At 48.3% G+C, this 19218-nt stretch overlaps 1 protein-coding gene across 1 annotated transcript in view; it reads left to right on the top strand.

The window, feature by feature from the left end:
- EFCAB5 (EF-hand calcium binding domain 5) overlaps nucleotides 1-19218 on the top strand; it is a 68679-nt gene that overhangs the window by 20493 nt on the left and 28968 nt on the right. Inside the window, 4 exon segments of the mRNA XM_087952838.1 lie at nucleotides 3304-3403; nucleotides 4692-5195; nucleotides 12972-13079; nucleotides 18455-18547. Coding sequence (XP_087808964.1) covers nucleotides 3304-3403; nucleotides 4692-5195; nucleotides 12972-13079; nucleotides 18455-18547 — 805 coding nt within the window.

The raw sequence follows: 19218 nt of genomic DNA, 5'->3' as shown, positions 1-19218 counted from the left end.
TCCTTTATGTCTTATGGGAGGGGCCAATCACCTCCAAGCCTTACTCCCAAGTCACCCCTTTTGTCTTAACTGGCAGCTTTGCGGATGCGCACACTGGGAACAGGCTCCCCTTGTTCCTCTGCCTCGCTGATGTCAGATTCTGGAAGCTCCGCAGTCCGCATATAAGTCCCAAATGGCCCTGGCCCCATCTCTGTGTCGGATGCAGGACTCTCGTCCGAGCCCTCCCCAGACTCCCGGACTGGCCCGTGTTCCTCCCCACTGTCCGACTCTGCTGCCATATCCGCAGGCCGCCGGTGGACCACAATAGCTCTATTCTGATTCTGCTAAGTCAATATTCTCTAAGAAGACCTTTGCCAGATGTGGCAAACCTAATCACTCCCCCAGTTATTGCAGGCAGTTTTAGCCTGCCATACAGTACTCTCTAACCCAGTGATGGCTAACCTTTTCAGCTTGGTGTGTCGAAAATCGGGAAAAAGTGTAGCCTTCCTCGGGTCGTGTGTCACTTCAAGAAATATCAATAATTTGGTTTATGACGGACTGGGCTGGGGTGATCACACAGGGCTGTGAAACTCATCTCCCTGGTCTCAGGTCTGCAGGTGCAGGATGTGGGGATCGGAAGGCCACCTTAGAGGGCTGTGAACCTCATGGATCTCCTTTCCTCCTGTAGCGTTCCTGAGGTAATGAAACTGACAATCCTCAGTTTATGGCGGTTGTTAGTGTTTGGGGATTAACCCCTAGCAGAGTATTGCAGCAGTAGTCAAGCCAGGCAGCCAAACGAGAGTGGAAGGGCCCCAGAGTATACACACACTGAACACAAACACTGTTTGTAGTTTAAATAGTTTTTTAATCCATTTAGAGTTTAAAGCATTGTCATTCAGTCCATTTGTCATTCACTATATTTCCATCCAGTAAGACTCACTATTACAGTCCAAGTTAAGAGTCCTTACAATATCTTTATCAGCCGATAAAGATATCTTCTCCTCCTCCGGTACCTCTCTCCAGAGGAACAAGCGCTGGATATTCAGCAAGACGCTCAAACAGTAGAACAGTTGAATTCCATGTAAATCAGCAAACAGTAGCAGACAGGATCATCTCAGTCACAGGCACAGTACAATCAGTATTCACAGTTAGTCACAGTAAGTCACAGTCACAGTCACAGTAAGCTTTCCAGCTTCTAATGCTTCCTATATTGTAACTTCTAACCGCACCCTTAATCGGCTAATTGCCTGCAGCATTGTGCTTAAAGTGATAAGCACTTAAACCATGATATCTAAGTTTTATATATTTATTCACCCAAACCATATTTGGTATCAATGTTATACCTAACAGCGGTTAAAACTGGTTCTCTGCTGCAAAGATCTTGCGGCAGCGGTGACACCACGCCTCCACGCCACAAGCAGGGAGCGGGGATTGGAGCAGAGCACAGGCAGCCTCTAAATGTGCAGGTTTTCCCCACACCAACAGGCGTGTCAGTCAAAGTGCCTCGGCGTGTCACGAGTGACACGCGTGTCATAGGTTAGCCATCACTGCTCTAACCCCATGATGGCAAGCCTAAGGCATGCGTGCCACAGATACCACGCAGAGCCATTTGTGACAGCACGCGAGCTGCAGGCAAATTTACCTCACTGCGCATGCGTGTGCCTCACAGCTGATTTTCAGCTGGCTTGAGGCCTTTTCGGCCTCCCAAAGGCTTGAGAGAGGCTTCTGCAGGTTTTGCAGGCCAGAAGTAGCCCGTTTCATCACTTCCTGTTGTTCCCAAAAATACCGGAAGTGACGAACGGGGCTAGTTTTCTCGGCCTGCAGAAGCCTTCCTTAAGCTTTTGGGAGGCCGAAAAAGGCCTCGAACCGGCCGAAAATCAGCTGTGAGCTGCAGTGCAGGTAAGAGGGTGGCGGGGGTAGGTGGGAATTTCGCACACATGCGTAGGGGTGCGTATTGCCTTCTGGGTGCTGGCACACGAGTGCGAGCATGCAGGTGCGTGCACAATTTTTGGCACAGGAGCCCCAAGGTTAGCCACCACTGCTTTAACCACTGGGCCATCAGCGTTCTTCATCAACACCTTTCCAAAATGCAAACAAAATGTAGACTTAAAGGAGGGCATTTCCTGCACGTGGCATTTCCAGTTTGTGCCCTGTATGGTCATGGACAATTGTCACGTATCCTGGTGCGCAACTCACCTCCCTTGGTAAAACAGCTGGGGTTTCCCCGTGCTGCCCCCTGGCTTTGCAGCTCTCACGGGATGTCTCCTCCCGTGCGTAGTTTTGCTCCACGTCTTCTGGGATTGTCTGGCCTGGGGGAGCTGCTCCACCAAGCAGAGGGCAAACAGCTTTGTGGGGAGGGTATTGTGACCTAGACCTCCCCAAGATCATGAAGCTCATCCCGATAAAACCCCTTTTATTTACGTTAAAGGGAATTCCTCTCCAGCAAAGTCCCAGCTAACAGTCTTTAAAGTGATTCTACAATTACAGACCTTTATCAGGCTTGGAGAGTTGCCAGGCCGGTATCTTTCAGACACCACACTGTAGCAGACAATACTTGGCAAGGATGCAGGAACAGATCTTCACACTAATTAAACAAACAAATTGTCTCCTGCAACCACCACTCCCCTTTCACTCCTCTTTATTCCCTATGGCAGGGGCCATTCACCATCCACTTGTGCCTTTACTTCCAAGTTGACCGTTGTTCCTTAGCTGTTCCCTTCTTCTGGCAGCTCTGTGGATGCGCACACTGGGAACAGGCTCCAGCTGTTCTTCTTCCCCACTGATCTCCGACTCCGAAGTCAGCTGATAACTGTCACATGGCCCTGGCCCCATCTCTGCCTCTTGTTCCTGAGCTGTTCCCTTCTTCTGGCAGCTCTGTGGATGCGCACACTGGGAACAGGCTCCAGCTGTTCTTCTTCCCCACTGATCTCCAACTCGGAAGGCAGCTGATAACTGTCAGACGGCTCTGGCCCCATCTCTACCTCCGACGCAGAGCCCTTGTCAGCACCTTCCCCAGACTCCAGGACTGGCCCATGCTCCTCCCCACCCTCCTCACTGTCTGCCACCAGCTCTGCTGGCCACTGGTGGGCCACAACCAAGGGCTTGGGGGGGTTCAAGGTGGCCTGGATGTGGTGGATTCCCCAGCTTGTTGCTGCCCTCCGGAATAAGCGGAGCCAGAGCACTGGGGCCCTCACTGGTGTCAAACTGCGAGCTGATAAAAGGGTTTCCTAGGACCTCTCATCATGGTTTGATGCAACTGGAGGTGCAACAAACTCATGAAAAGTTGGCTTACTCTTGACCGTGGCTCTTCTCTCCTTCTCCTAGCTGGGACTCTTGGACAGACCGAGGGTCTTGTCGCTCCTGCAGAAGCTCTACCAGAGCAGTTCGGACCTGGCCAAGGAGATTTACTGCAACCCAAGGAAATGTAAGCAGGACGGGCTTGACTAAGCCAAGGTGGCACACACCGTTAACGGAGTTGGAAGGGACCTTGGAGGTCATCTAGTCCGCCCCCGCCCAAGCAGGAGACCCTACACCATTTCTGACCGATGACAGTCCAACCTCTTCTTTAAAATCTTCAGGGATGAAGCTCCCACAACTTCCGAATAACAGAATAATAACAGAATAACGGAGTTGGAAGGGACCTTGGAGGTCATCTAGTCCACCCACCCCCGCCCAAGCAGGAGACCCTAAACCATTCCTGACCGATGACAGTCCAACCTCTTCTTAAAAATCTTCAGGGATGAAACTCCCACAACTTCCGAAGGCAACTTCTATTCCATGGGTTGATTGTTCTCCCTGTCAGAAAGTTTCTCCTTATTTCCGGGTTGAATCTCTCCTTGTTCAGTTTCCATCCATTGTTCCTTGTCTGGCCTTCAGGTGCTTTGGACAATAGCTTGACCCCTTCCTCCTCTCTGGGGCAGCCCCTCAAATACTGGAAGATGCTCTCCTGTCTCCCCTGGTTCTTGTCTTCCCTAGACCAGCCAGGCCAAGTTCCTGCAACTGTTCTTCATATGTTTTAGTCTCCAGTCCCCCAATCATCCTGGTTGCTCTTCTCTGCACTTTTTCTAGAGTCTCAACATCTTTTTTATAGTGTAGTGACCAAAAGGACTCTAGATGTGGCCCTTACTAAGGATAGATAGATGGATGGATGGATGGACGGACTAGCCATGCCCAATTACTGCAACCATTCATTATATATCTTAGCCTTGTCCCCCCATAGATGGATAGATAGACAGACAGACACACATAGATGATAGATGATAGGTAGATAGACAGACAGACAGATAGACAGACTAGCCAGGCCCAGTTCCTGCAACTGTTCTTCATATGTTTTAGTCTCCAGTCCCCTCATCATCCTGGTTGCTCTTCTCTGCACTTTTTCTAGAGTCTCAACCTCTTTTTTTATAGTATGGTGACCAAAACTGGATGCAGTACTCTAGGTGTGGCCTTACTAAGGCTTTGTAGAGTGGTATTAGTACCTCCCTTCATCTCGATTGTATCCCTCTGTTCATGCAACTTAGGATTGCATTGGCTTTTTTGGCTGCACAACATTGGCTCCTATTTAGCTGGTTGTCCACTAAGACTCCGAGATCCCCCTCCCAGTTCCTGCTATTGAGCCTGGTTTCACCCAGTTTATTATATGTGTCCTTCAGAACTTCTGTCTCTGAAGGCTGATCCGAAGCCAACGTTCCCTGTGCTTCCTCTTTTTTTAGGGCCAATAGTTGAACTGGATGACATAGACCTCACGGAGTTTTGGGGTGACCTGGAACCTGACGATGAGGAAGAAGAATCTCCAGAGGAGTTACCCACCCCCGAGCGTACCTTGTCCGAGGAAGCCGCCTTCCTCAACAGAGCCCTGAAAGACATACTTTCCGACGAGAAAATAGCCCTCGGCACCAACGGAGAAGCGGCGGCCCACGAGCTAGAAGGAGCTGGGTTGGAGCAGCAGGCCGGCCTCCCAGAAGCAGGGCCTGAAGATGTTCTCCCAACCCAAGACCAAGCAGAAGAACCTCAAGCGAAACGCCGGCGGCTGAGCTGGAGTCCCAAGGGCCAGAGGCCGCCGAGGGGGCCCTTCCTGAAGCCACCACCGAACCCACCTCCGAAGAAGTGGAGAGACCTGTGGACGAGAAAGACCATCCGGCCACCCCGCTTGAGCCCGTTTTGGAAGGAGGAGGAGGAGGAGGAGGAGGAGGAGAAGCCGCTGCTGAGGAACCCAGGCCAGAAGAGGAGGTCTTGGCTACGCCCTCCCAGGTGGACATCCGGTTGGAGAAGATCTTGCGCGACGTGGAAGAGCCGGCCCCAAAGTCTCCCTCGGTGGAGAAGGACCTTGCCGCGAAGGGAACGGAGGCAGAAGAGACGGGCGGGCAGGAGAAACCGGAAGAAACGGCAGAGCCTGGAATGGAGGCAGAGGAGACAGGGGCACCAGAAAAGCCAGAAGAGAAGAAAGCAGAACCAGATGCCCAAAAGCCATCAGGCCCCGTGGAACAGGCTGCTACAGGAAGAGACAAACCACCAGCGACCTTGGTTACAAGTATGGCAGGTTTTCTCTCCTCACCATTGTTGGCTTTGTTAATTAACAGACTAACAGAGTTGGAAGGGACCTTGGAGGTCCTCTAGTCCAACCCCCCTGCTCAGACAGGACATCCGATATCCTGTCACACAGGTAGCTGTCCAGTCTCTTCTTAAAAGCCTCCAGCGATGGAGCGCCCACGACTTCTGGTGGCAAGCTGTTCCGCGGGTTGATTGTTCTCACCGTTGGTTCCAGGTTGCTTCTCTCCTTGATGCGTTTCCATCCGTTGCTTCTTCTCCTGCCTTCGGGGGCTTTGGAGAATTCGCCCTTTGTGGTTTACTCCAGGGCCCTCCCCGGACCTGAACCCAACCGCGAAGGCCAGTCTTAGAGAATAGGATGAAAAGGGAACAATTAACCCGTGGAACAGCTTCCTGGACCTGTGGCTGCTCCATCACTTGAGGTCTTGAAGAACGGACAGCCATTTGCCCCGGATGCAATAGGTTCTTCTCCTGCCTTGGACAGGAGGTTGGTTTAGAAGACCTCTAAGGTGCCTTCCAATTCTGTGATTCTGTTGTCGTTCTGTTATGCTGTTATCCTTCCTTCCTTCCTTCCTTCCTTCCTTCCTTCCTTCCTTCCTTCCTTCCTTCCTTCCTTCCTTCCTTCCTTCCTCTTATTTTCCTTCCTTCCTTCCTTCCTTCCTTCCTTCCTTCCTTCCTTCCTTCCTTCCTTCCTTCCTTCCTTCCTTCCTTCCTTCCTTCCTGTCCTTCCTTCCTTCCTTCTCCTTATTTTCCTTCCTTCCTTCCTTCCTTCCTTCCTTCCTTCCTTCCTTCCTTCCTTCCTTCCTTCCTTCCTTCTCCTCTATTTTCCTCCCTTCCTTCCTTCTTTCCTTCCTTCCTGCCTTCCTTCCTTCCTTCCTTCCTTCCTTCTCCTTATTTTCCTTCCTTCCTTCCTTCTGTCGTTCCTTCCTTCCTTCTCCTTATTTTCCTTCCTTCCTTCCTTCCTTCCTTCCTTCCTTCCTTCCTTCCTTCCTTCCTTCCTTCCTTCCTTCCTTCCTTCCTTCCTTCCTTCCTTCCTTCCTTCTCCATCACTGGAGGTTTTTAAGAAGAGACTGGACAGCCACTTGTCTGAAATAGTATAGCTTCTTCTGCCTGAGCCGGGGGGATTGACTAGAAGACCTCCAGGGTCCCTTCCAACTCTGTTATTTTCCTTCCTGGAGGACAGCAGCACATGGTTTTTAAGGTCCTGGGCCAAAAAAAAAAAAAAAAGCACATGGGTGAGAGAGGGGGCTTTGAACTTGCTTCCTGTTCCTGTGGCAAAAAATATATCCAGGCTGGTTCTCAAGCTCCCCTCACCCAGGATAATTTTGTAGGTTGTCTTGAGTCTCAGGCTCGCTGGGTGAAGTAATGAAGGGGCTTTGGGCAATTCCTGTTGAGGTAATTCCCCATTAGGAGAATAAGCGCATACAGGGAGATGTCTAGAGAGTAGTGTTGGAATAACACACACAGAGCACACAGATACACTGTACAATAAATGTAGGTTTTTACTTCCAGAAACATTAAGCAAAGTCCAAAATAAGCAGTCCAAAGTCATTCACAAGTTAAATCAGTCACTTTTCAATCCAGGGGTAATCCAAATATCAAAGTCCAGTGTCAAAAAACAGTTCAGTAACAGACTTACATCAAATCCAGAAAATATCAGTCAATTAGGAAAAATGGAGGAACGGCAATACTCTCCAACAGAAGGAAACAGAGATAACTCACTCAGACACACTCTCTTCTGAGACTAAGACTAAAACAATCCAAGTTTCTGTCTCCATCTTATGGCCGTTTGAGAAACCACACCCAATTGCATGCTCTTGCATTCCCTTAAAGATATAGTACTAAAATGTTTATCCTGGTTTATATATTTCTAACCCAAATAGCTGTTAGGTGACTCATATTCCTAACAATTCCTATTATGGCTGAATGGTTTTGTCCCGGTTTGGATCTTGCGTGAGGGCTGATCCCATCGCCCTGGAGCTGAAGGTCTTTTGTCTTGTAGATAGGAGGTCTTTGGTCTTTCGGGGGCTATTAACAAAGATGAGAGCTGCTTTCCAAGAGTACCTTTTCTCTCCTTTTCTCATCCAGGGAGTTATAATATTCTGCCTTTTTAATATTTAATATTTTTCAATATTTCCTAGAGCCGGAAACGACCAGCAGAGATGTGCGAGGGGAAACTTTACCTTTAAAAGGTGAGTGCTGACTTTCTACACTGTTAAACGGAACCTCTGGCAAATGTTCACCCCTTCGAAGATCTTCTCAAGAAGAAGCCACCCAAGTCCTATTCCCATCTTCTCCAAGGTTGCCAAGGTTGGATGGAGACGGTTGGTTGGTTTCTTTCAAGCCTTCTAACCGGTGTTTCTCAGTCTTAGCCACTTTAAAAGGGATGGACTTCAACTCCCAGAATTCCCTAGCTTTAGGAATTAAGGCTTACCCCTCTTAAAGCATCCTGGCTGGGGGATTCTGGGAGTGGAAGTCCTCCCCTCTTAAAACATGCTGGCTGGGGATTCTGGGAGTGGAAGCCCTCCCCTCTTAAAGCAGGCTGGCTGGGGATTCTGGGAGTGGAAGCCCTCCTCTTAAAGCAGGCTGGCTGGGGATTCTGGGAGTGGAAGCCCACCCTCTTAAAGCAGACTGGCTGGGGGATTCTGGGAGTGGGAGCCCTCCTCTTAAAGCATGCTGGCTAAGGGATTCTGGGAGTGGAAGCCCTCCTCTTAAAGCAGGCTGGCTGGGGGATTCTGGGAGTGGAAGCCCACCCCTCTTAAAGCAGACTGGCTGGGGGATTCTGGGAGTGGAAGTCCTCCCCTCTTAAAGCATGCTGGCTAAGGGATTCTGGGAGTGGAAGCCCTCCCCTCTTAAAGCAGGCTGGCTGGGGGATTCTGGGAGTGGAAGCCCACCCCTCTTAAAACATGGCTGGCTGGGGATTCTGGGAGTGGAAGCCCTCCCTCTTAAAGCAGGCTGGCTGGGGGATTCTGGGAATGGAAGTCCTCCCCTCTTAAAGCAGGCTGGCTGGGGGATTCTGGGAGTGGAAGTCATCCCCTCTTAAAGCATGCTGGCTAAGGGATTCTGGGAGTGGAAGCCCTCCCCTCTTAAAGCAGGCTGGCTGGGGATTCTGGGAGTGGAAGCCCACCCTCTTAAAGCATGGCTGGCTGGGGGATTCTGGGAGTGGAAGCCCTCCTCTTAAAGCAGGCTGGCTGGGGGATTCTGGGAATGGAAGTCCTCCCTCTTAAAGCAGGCTGGCTGGGGGATTCTGGGAGTGGAAGTCATCCCCTCTTAAAGCATGCTGGCTAAGGGATTCTGGGAGTGGAAGCCCTCCTCTTAAAGCAGGCTGGCTGGGGATTCTGGGAGTGGAAGCCCACCCCTCTTAAAGCATGGCTGGCTGGGGGATTCTGGGAGTGGAAGCCCTCCCCTCTTAAAGCAGGCTGGCTGGGGGATTCTGGGAATGGAAGTCCTCCCCTCTTAAAGCAGGCTGGCTGGGGGATTCTGGGAGTGGAAGTCATCCCCTCTTAAAACCTGCTGGCTGGGGGATTCTGGGAATTGAAGTCCACGCATCTTAAAGGAGACAAGATTGAGAAACACAGCTGTAGATTCGTTCCAATCAAACCTCATTTTTGGAGAATGTCCTTAGCAACCAGGTTCTTCTGCAGGTCTTCTCCTGCTTAGAAAAACAGACTTTTCATGAATTATGGCAATATTTGATTCTAAACCTTGTTTCTTCACCATCTTTAGCCAGGAATGATGGATTGTGAAGTCCAGAATAGAAGGTTAACCCAGGGGTGTCTAAACTTCTTAGTTTAGACATGGTATCTCTGGACAACTGAATAACTGGATAGAAGCATTCCTGTCAAACAGACAACAAATGGTCAAAATCGGGAGCGTCCTATCAAATCCAGTACCTGTCAATAGTGGTGTCCCCCAGGGCAGTGTTCTAGGACCAACTCTCTTCATACTCTACATAAACGACCTCTGTGGATCATATTAAGAGCAATTGCGTTCTCTTCGCTGATGATGTAAAGCTGTTCAATACCACAGACAATACTGCTACCCTACAAAAAGATCTTGACTATGTATCAGAATGGTCAAACAAATGGCAACTTCAAATCTCAACAAATAAATGCTCTGTCTTACATATTGGCAAAAAAATCAGAAAATAAAATAGAAGCTGAATAGTCAAGATCTTGTTGATGACCCAAGCTCTGTAAAGGACCTTGGAATACTCACCTCTAATGATCTAAGTGCTAGAGCCCACTGCAACTACATAGCCAAAAAGGCATTAAGAGTTGTTAACCTAATCCTACGTAGCTTTTTCTCTGGTAATATCACACTACTAACCAGAGCATACAAAACATTTGCTAGACCAATACTCGAATACAGTTCATCAGTCTGGAACCCTCATTACATATCTGATATTAGCACAATTGAGAAAGTCCAGAAATATTTCACAAGAAGAGTTCTCCACTCCTCTACTCGTTGTAGAATACCTTATGCCACCAGACTTGAAATTCTAGAACTAGAAAACCTTGAATTACGCCGTCTTCGGTCTGACTTAAGCATGGTATACAAAATCATACATTGCAATGTCCTACCTGTCAATGAATACTTCAGCTTCAACCATAACAACACAAGAGCACACAATAGATACAAACTCAAAGTAAACCGCACCAAACTTGATTGCAGGAAATACGACTTCAGCCACAGAGTGGTCAATGTCTGGAATCCTCTACCTGACTCTGTAGTTTCTTCCCAAACCCCAAAAACTTTAACCTTAGACTGTCTACTATTGACCTCACCCCTTTCCTAAGAGGTCTGTAGGGGGCGTGCATAAGCGCACCAACGTGCCTACCGTCCCTGTCCTATTGTTTCTCTTATTCTTTTATTTTTCTTATATGTACCCATTTCATGTATTCACAACTATGTATACACTTATACTTATTATCTTGTAAACAATTGGCAAATCAAATAAATAAATAAAATAAATAAATAGTTTTCAAGGAAACCTCTCCTGGATTAAATTCAGGCCAGAACTTTCAGCTAGACCAGGCAATAGACAAACAAAAGTTTTAATACTGGAGATCTTATACAGCCTCTATTCTGTCAAAAGAAAAATTTCTGATGCAGATTATTGGACATATAAACATGCTCAGAAACTTATGCTCAAATGCGTTTCTGTTGCTCCCTCTACTGGTCATCCATAATTACAACTTTCTAAAGATTAGTAGAGTTGGTTTCCAAAGCTTTAAAAAACTTGGATTTGGGGGCGGTAAAAACAGTAATTCCCAGCCTTGGGAATTTACGGGAGTGTGAACTTCAACGCCCAGAATCCCACAGCAAGAATGACCATTGACGATAATTCTGGAAATGAGAATTCATGGTCCAGTGGTGGCATTCAATTTTTTTTATTTATTACCGGTTCTGTGGGCTTGGCTTGGTGGGCGTAGCAGGGGAAGGATGCTGTAAAATCCCCATTTCCTACCCACCCCACTAACCTGCTCCGTTCTCCTGTGGAAGGTAACCAGAGACCCAGCCGACCAGCTGTGGGCGTGGCTTGATGGGCATGGCGTTCTGTGGGTGTGGCTTGGTGGGTGTGGCAGGGGAAAGATACTGCAAAATCCCCATTCCCTCCCCACCTGACTAACCTGCTGTCAGGCAGTGCTCCATTCAAAATCCAAGAAAGAAATACTTAGACTCTTTTAATTAAAGAAAAGATATCTTTTACTGGAAATGAAGCGGTAGCAACCATAGAATTTTGAATCTGAGGAATTAGGCGCGTAAATCACATATACAAAGTGATGGAGTTGATCCCACCCCCAAAAGTTCAAATGGTTCTTCCAATTAAAAGTTGTGAATATCATCATGTGGACATCTTCAGGTGGTGATGAAGTTTCTGTCCGTTGACCTTGGCATACTTTGATAAAGGTTTGCAGCTGGGCAGAGAAGAGATAGCTAAGCAAGGAATAGAAACCTAAGCAGCAATGCACTCTCCCCCCTCCTCATTTTATACAATGCTAGTTTATACCACCTCCAGCTCGCTTCCCATACTATCCCCCTCCTCCCCGTTACTTATGGCAGCCGAAAGATGCAAAGCAATAGAAGAAGATCTTGAAGGCTGACACCTGCTTTCCAGCTCCTTTCTCCTGTGCAGGGCAACCAAAGGAGACCCAGCCGATCAGCTGTGGGTGTGGCTTGGTGGGCGTGGCATTCTGTGGGTGTGGCTTGGCGGGCATGGCAGGGAAAGGATACTTCAAAATCCCCATTCCCTCCCCACCTGACTAACCTGCTTTCCAGCTCCGTTCTCCTAGGCAGGGCAACCAAAGGAGACCCAGCCGATCAGCTGGGACTCAATGGGAGGCAGAGAAGAGATGGGGTTGGTGGGGCCAGTCAGAGGTGGGATTGGCCGGTTCTTCCGAACTACTCAAAATCTCCGCTCCCGGTTCTCCAGAACCGGTCAGAACCAGCTGAAGACCACCTCTGCCACCATGCCACACCCCAGAACCAGTAGTAAAAAAAAAAAATTTGAATCCCACCACTAGAGTGGAAGTCCATCCGTCTTAAAGCATGCCGGATGGGGAATTCTGGAAGCGGATGGAGGAATCAACCTTGGGGATGGTGATTGACTTCTGAAGGCCAGTCGAGAATCATACAATCTTAGACTCAAAGGGTTGGAAGGGACTCTGGAGGTCATCTAGTCCAAACCACCCCATACTGTTCCAGACCCTCGGTTGTCCAGTCTCTTCTTGAAAAACCTCCAAACCGACCTGAAACCGCAGGTAATTCTAATCAGAGGCGGTGAATCTCCAGCAGGGGTGGGATTCAAAATTTTGTACTAAAAGTTCTGTGGGCGTGGCTTGGTGGGTGTGGCTATATACCTTAAGGCAGGGGTCCCCAACCACCGGTCCGCGGACGGTGCAGTCCGCAGAACAAGTCCTACCAGGCCGCTGGTTGCTGGCGCCGCCATCTTTTTGATGAAAAAGTGCTTCCGGTGAGCTTTTCCGGGTAAAAGCTCACCGGAAGCACTTTCATCAAGATAAGCGGCACTCAGCTGCTCGATGAGCTTTTCGGGTAGAAAGCCATTTCTACCGGAAAGCTCACGAAGCTTAGCGCCGCCATCTTTTGATGAAAAAGTGCTTCGGTGACATCACCGGAAGCACTTTCATCAAAAATGGCGGCGCCCAGCTGATGCGTGCCGGGCTGGCGCCCAGCTGATGCTGGTACCCGGGCCGCAGCATAAAAAGGTTGGGGATCACTGCCTTAAGGGGCCAGCATCAGGTCAGCAGGGCAAGCGAGCAACAGGTGACCGGGTGGGGGCATGGCCAGCCAGAACTTACTACTGGTTTGGCAATCCAGGCCAAATCTTTGCTACCGGTTCGCCTGATCCGGTGCGAACCTGCTGAATACCACCACTGATCTCCAGCCTCAATCCTTCCCTGCTTTGAATTTTCCTCTTTCAGAAGTGCCCTCGGTGCCCCCTGGCAAAGGCAACCTTCGTTGGCCCCCCGGCCAAGCCAGCTTGGAGAGGACTCAAGGACCGCAGAGGATCTACGGGGAGGCCTGGTCAGGTATTTGCACCCCTCAATCTCTTCCCACCCAATTTCGGCATATGTATGTATGTAGGTATGTATGGTATTCACCTTTGTTCAAGTATTTTCCCACGTCATTATAGTTGTTCTTTTAAAGTTGTAGCGATGTTTCGGCAGAATCTCATCTGCCATCATCAGGCTTCTGTATTGTGTTCATCTGTGAGTCAGACTTTCACAGCCGTTTCTGTTTTAAATTTGGGGCTAGCCTACTGCTGTGCCAGAATGTTTTTTTTTTCTTCCTCCTGATTGGTTGGGAGTCTTGGTCTGTGTTTATTGGTCTTGGAGTTTGCTGTGTTCTGCTTGATTGGTGTTTCTAATATCTTCTGTCGGTTTTGTGGCTTTTTTGTGTGTGTCTTGATTGGCTGGCAACATTGTGTCCCTGTATTGGGGGCTTTTAGCGCGGCTTGGCTCCGAGTAAATGGACGGCTATCATTTGTTAGGAAGCTAGGTTTCATCTGGGTGCCTGGTTGGGGTGTGTTTGAGCTGGAGGTATCGGGGGGGTCTGTTTGTGCCCAGGTGTTTGTCTGGCTAGTGGTGTGGAGATTTTTATGTTTGTGAGTGCAACACACGAGCCTGATGATGGCAGATGAGATTCTGCCGAAACGTTGCTACAACTTTAAAAGCACAACTACAATGACGTGGGAAAATACCCGAACAAAGCTGAATACCATACCTATAAATACTTGCAAAAACATAAGAAAACATATACACTGCTCAAAAAAATAAAGGGAACACAAAAATAAGACATCCTAGATCTGAATGAATGAAATATTCTTATTAAATACTTTGTTCATTACATAGTTGAATGTGCTGACAACAAAATCACACAAGAATTATCAATGGAAATCAAATTGAGCAACCCATGGAGGTCTGGATGTGGAGTTACACTCAAAATTAAAGTGGAAAAAAACACGACAGGCTGATCCAACTTTGATGTAATGTCCTTAAAACAAGTCAGAATGAGGCTCAGTAGTGTGTGTGTGGCCTCCACGTGCCTGTATGACCTCCCTACAACGCCTGGGCATGCTCCTGATGAGGTGGCGGATGGTCTCCTGAGGGATCTCCTCCCACACCTGGACTAAAGCATCCCCCAACTCCTGGACAGTCTGTGGTGCAATGTGGCGTTGGTGGATGGAGTGAGACATGATGTCCCAGATGTGCTCAATTGGATTCAGGTCTGGGGAACGGGCGGGCCAGTCCATAGCATCAATGCCTTCGTCTTGCAGGAACTGCTGACACACTCCAGCCACATGAGGTCTAGCATTGTCGTGCATTAGGAGGAACCCAGGGCCAACCGGACCAGCATATGGTCTCACAAGGGGTCTGAGGATCTCATCTCGGTACCTAATGGCAGTCAGGCTACCTCTGGCGAGCACATGGAGGGCTGTGCGGCCCCCTAAAGGAATGCCACCCCACACCATTACTGACCCACTGCCAAACCGGTCATGCTGGAGGATGTTGCAGGCAGCAGAACGTTCTCCATGGCGTCTCCAGACCCTGTCACGTCTCTCACATGTGCTCAGTGTGAACCTGCTTTCATCTGTGAAGAGCACAGGGCGCCAGTGGCAATTTGCCAATCTTGGTGTTCTCTGGCAAATGCCAAACATCCTGCATGGTGTTGGACTGTAAGCACAACCCCACCTGTGGACGTCGGGCCCTCATACCACCCTCATGGAGTCTGTTTCTGACCGTTTGAGCAGCCACATGCACATTTGTGGCCCGCTGGAGGTCATTTTGCAGGGCTCTGGCAGTGCTCCTCCTGTCCCTCCTTGCACAAAGGCGGAGGTAGCGGTCCTGATGCTGGGTTGTTGCCCTCCTACGGCCTCCTCCACGTCTCCTGATGTACTGGCCTGTCTCCTGGTAGCGCCTCCATGCTCTGGACACTATGCTGACAGACACAGCAAACCTTCTTGCCACAGCTCGCATTGATGTGCCATCCTGGATGAGCTGCACTACCTGAGCCACTTGTGTGGGTTGTAGACTCCGTCTCATGCTACCACTAGAGTGAAAGCCCCGCCAGCATTCAAAAGTGACCAAACCATCAGCCAGAAAGCATAGGACCTGAGAAGTGGTCTGTGGTCACCACCTGCAGAACCACTCCTTTATTGGGGATGTCTTGCTACCTGCCTCTGCTTTCCACCTGTTGTCTATTCCATTTGCACAACAGCATGTGAAATGGATTGTCAATCAGTGTTGCTACCTAAGTGGACAGTTTGATTTCACAGAAGTGTGATTGACTTGGAGTTACATTGTGTTGTTTAAGTGTTCCCTTTATTTTTTTGAGCAGTGTAGATAGATAGATAGGTAGGTAGGTAGGTAGGTAGGTAGGTAGATAGTCGCTGTCAGAAGAGCTAAATTCTTTTATTAAAGAAATCCATAGAGCCGCCCAATTTAACACAGAGGTGACTTGTATAAAATGTATAAAATCCACTCTACATGTCGTCTTCAGATTACGACTGCAATTTAGCCCCCAATTCCCATTGCTCAGCGAGTCATTTGTTAAAAGAGCTTTGCCCCGTTTTACAACCTTTCTTGCCGCGGGTGCTAAGCAAAAGCACTGTGGTCGTTAAGCGAGTCACACGGTCGTTAAATGAATCTGGCTTTCCACCCAACCCCTTGACTTGGCTCGCCAAAGGGAATCACGTGGGGCACCGTGGCTGTCATAAATACGAGCCAGTTGCCAAGCGCCTGAATTTTGATCGCATGCTACGAAGGCCGCTGGTGGGGCAAAACGTCCCTAAGACCGTTGTAACTTCGAATGGGTCAGCGTTTCAACTAACCAACTCCAAAGCAATAAACTCTGAGACCGACATTTCCTCAAAGTTCCATTTTATTAGAGACTAGCTGGATACCTGTGCTCCGCTACAAAACCATGTAGTGGGGCTTAGTTTTTGGGGAGGAAAATAAGGGGTATGTGATGACCCAGGGCATGACACAAAAATAACAAAGTCACAAAAGTAGAATAAATTCCCTTTAATGCCTCCAACTTGGCCCCCAATGTCCAGTTATCCTCGGCTGGAGATCAAACTCTTCCAAAAACAGTCTACGAAGGGCAGAAATGCAGTCCGAACCCAAAGTAAAGATAACTAGAAATTTAAAAAAAACAACACAAACCACACTGAAGTAATTAATACGGCAGGCCAGGATGATAAATTGCAGACTTTCAAAAGATAATGCAACACCCACAGTTGGGAGGCCGCCAAAACCCAGATAAGCCTCGACAAAGATAATGCACGCTTTGCTTCCAGCAAGGAGCTGTGTGCCCCACTTATCTCTTGTTCTCCCGGCTGCAACTAATGAAGGGGATCAGGGCCCTTTCCTCCCCCATAAGCCATGTTGCTCCCTTCTCCATTCCTTCCTGTGTGCCCTAGGATGAAGAGGGGGTGGCCCTGGGTCTTTTTCTGAATGGCCAGCCGGACTGTGCCCTTCCCCCGTTTCCTCCACAGCCACCACAGCCACCACAGCCACACTCCCACTCCCTGTCAGCTGCTCAATCTCCCCCTCAGAATCGGACTCCAACAAAGGCATGACGAGGGTGGGTGGGAATTCTGCCTCTGCCTACCAGCATCCATCGGTATTCATCTGGCTAGCGTCCTGTCAGTGTGTGAGAGAGTGGAGGGCTGTTTGGAAAGTGAAACAGTATTTGCTGTGTGAACAAGGAGACAGCAAGAAGCCTAGGCGTGGCTTAGCTCAACTGTTCTGTACTAAAGCTGCTATCAGCTTTGGAAGCCATATTCCACGCTGCCACATAGCCCGAGAGAGTTGAAGTGGGTGTGATTTCAATTAAGTAGCTCTAAGTAGACAAAATAATACTCTTTTGTTAGTCCAAGCTCATTTAGTATGGCACAGGATGAAATAAGGATCTTACTTTTGGACAGGTCGTGATTGGGCCACGTGATGTGATGACAGCCAAAGGGGGATGGATTTGTAGTTTGAGAAATTGGGGAAAGCTGGAAAAAAACTTTCAGATTCGGTTTTCCGCAGATGTGCCAGGTGCTATTCTAATAAAGGTATTTTTGAGATATGTTTGTCTCGGAGTTACTGATTGGAATGGAGGTTTGTTGGAACGCTGACAGCTGCTTGGTGTTGTGAAACTGAAACTGAAACTAAAACTCCTCTCCTCTGCTTGTGTTTTGCATTTAGAGCAGACTGTCAGCTTTGGAAGGCCATATTGAAACCAGTTGCTCCCACGCTGCCACATTTTGACCCTGGGAAAGTGGGAGGGGGGAATTTCTTGGAGTGTATGTAGTTAAACATAGTAACATTCTTTTTCTCTAATTCAAGGTCATGTTATTTCTGCACCTGGGTGAGAGGACGTCTCAAGTTGGGACGGATGGTGATTGGGGCATGTGATGGGATGATGGGTGCAGGGGATGGATTTGTAGTTTTTTTACTTATTGCAAGGAAATCCGGAACTTTCAGATTCGGGATTCCCCAGTTGTGCCAGTTTACTATCCAAAAATAATAAAAAAAGAACTTTTGAGAAGATGTCTGTCTCGGAGTTATTGGGCGGAATGGAGGGCTCCTGGAACGCTGACACAGCATCCATTGGTATTCATCTGGCTAGCGTCCTGTCAATGTGTGAGAGAGTTGAGGGCTGTTTGGAAACCGAAAGAGTATTTGCTATGTGAGTAAGGAGGAGACAGCAAGGAGCCTGGGTGTGGCTTAGCTCAACTGTTCTGTACTAAAGCTGCTTGGCGCTGTTGTGAAACTGAAACTCCTCTCCTCTGCTTGTGTTTTGCATTTGGGGCAGATTTCTTTTAAGGTTGGGAGGGGGAGTAGACACCCAAATCGGAGAGTGCCAGGTTTTCCCTTCCCAAAAGAGAAACCAAAGATCCGTCCCCTGCGCCCATCAGTCCATCACATGGCCCAATCAAACCGTTGCCCCCCAATGGAGACATCCCTCCAGTCATCTCCCCTCCAGGTGCAGGGCAACATGTCCTTGACTCTATGAGAAAGAATGTTGCTTCGTCTCGTCTTCTACCCCCACTGTGAAATCCCCCAGTCCCAAATTCCCAGGCAACTGAATGTGGCAGCCTCGAAGCTTCCAAGTAAAAAATGGCCTCCAAGGCTGACAGAACGGTCACTAAATAAACTGTTGTAAGTGGGGGACTTCTTGTATAATAAAAGCTCGTGAAAAAAAAAAAAAAAACCTCGCCGATAGCAAACCGCCCTATCACATCTGCCACTTGATGGGCTCCATTTGGGGGGTCCCACATTTTTAGGGACTTTCAGAGAAAGCAGCAGGTGTGTGTGGGGGGGGCAGCCGTACTTCAGGGGGAAGGCAGGAAGTTCCATAAAAAGGAAAGTTTTGTGGTGCCAGCAGAAGAATGATTTGTTGACTCTCCTCTCAGGCAACTTTGAGACAGCAGATCTGACCTTCAAGTATGCGAATTACGGCAAGGAGATCCGGGAGGATTGGAACAAAGAGGACTCCAGGTTCTCAGGTACAGACTTTTATTTTTATTTCTTTTATTTCTGAGGATTTCTCCCTCCTTCCTTCCTTCCTTCCTTCCCATCTTTTCCCCATTCCCTTTTTTCCTTCCTTCCTTCCCATCTTTTTTCCCATTCCCTTCTTTCCTTTCCTTCTTTCCTTCTTCCTTCCTCCTCCCCCCCTCCCTCTTTCTTTTTTCTTTAATATTAAATTTTATTGGTTTTTAAAAACAAACATAAACAAACAAAACATAAAAACATCAAGTATCCTTACAATTTATATTGACTGTTTCCTAGTATGATTTGATTGTTTATTGTACCCTATGACTGTCATTAAGTGTTGTACCTGATGATTCTTGACTCTTGACAAATGTATTTTCTTTTATGTACACTGAAAGCATTTGCACCAAAGATAAATTCCTTGTGTGTCCAATCACACTTGGCCAATAAAAGAATTCTATTCTATTCTATTCTATTCTATTCTATTCTATTCTATTCTATTCTATTCTATTCTGTTCTATTCTATATCTGTGCCTGTCTATCTGTCTTTCTGTCTATCTGTCTATCTATCATCCATCCATCCATTGTTAGGCTCCTCCTCCTCTTCCTCCTCCTCTTTGCTTCTTTTTCTTTGCCCCGGGGTCGTCCCTGCCGGCTGTGGGTCCCAGGAGCTCCAGGGAGCCTT

This window comes from Notechis scutatus, chromosome 1 (assembly GCF_049901735.1).
Source record: "Notechis scutatus isolate UNSWTSFEM ecotype Mainland chromosome 1, rNotScu1.2, whole genome shotgun sequence".
Classification (NCBI taxonomy): domain Eukaryota; kingdom Metazoa; phylum Chordata; class Lepidosauria; order Squamata; family Elapidae; genus Notechis; species Notechis scutatus.
Note: the sequence above shows the minus strand (reverse complement) of the source record. Positions and strands in the feature narration are given on the sequence as shown.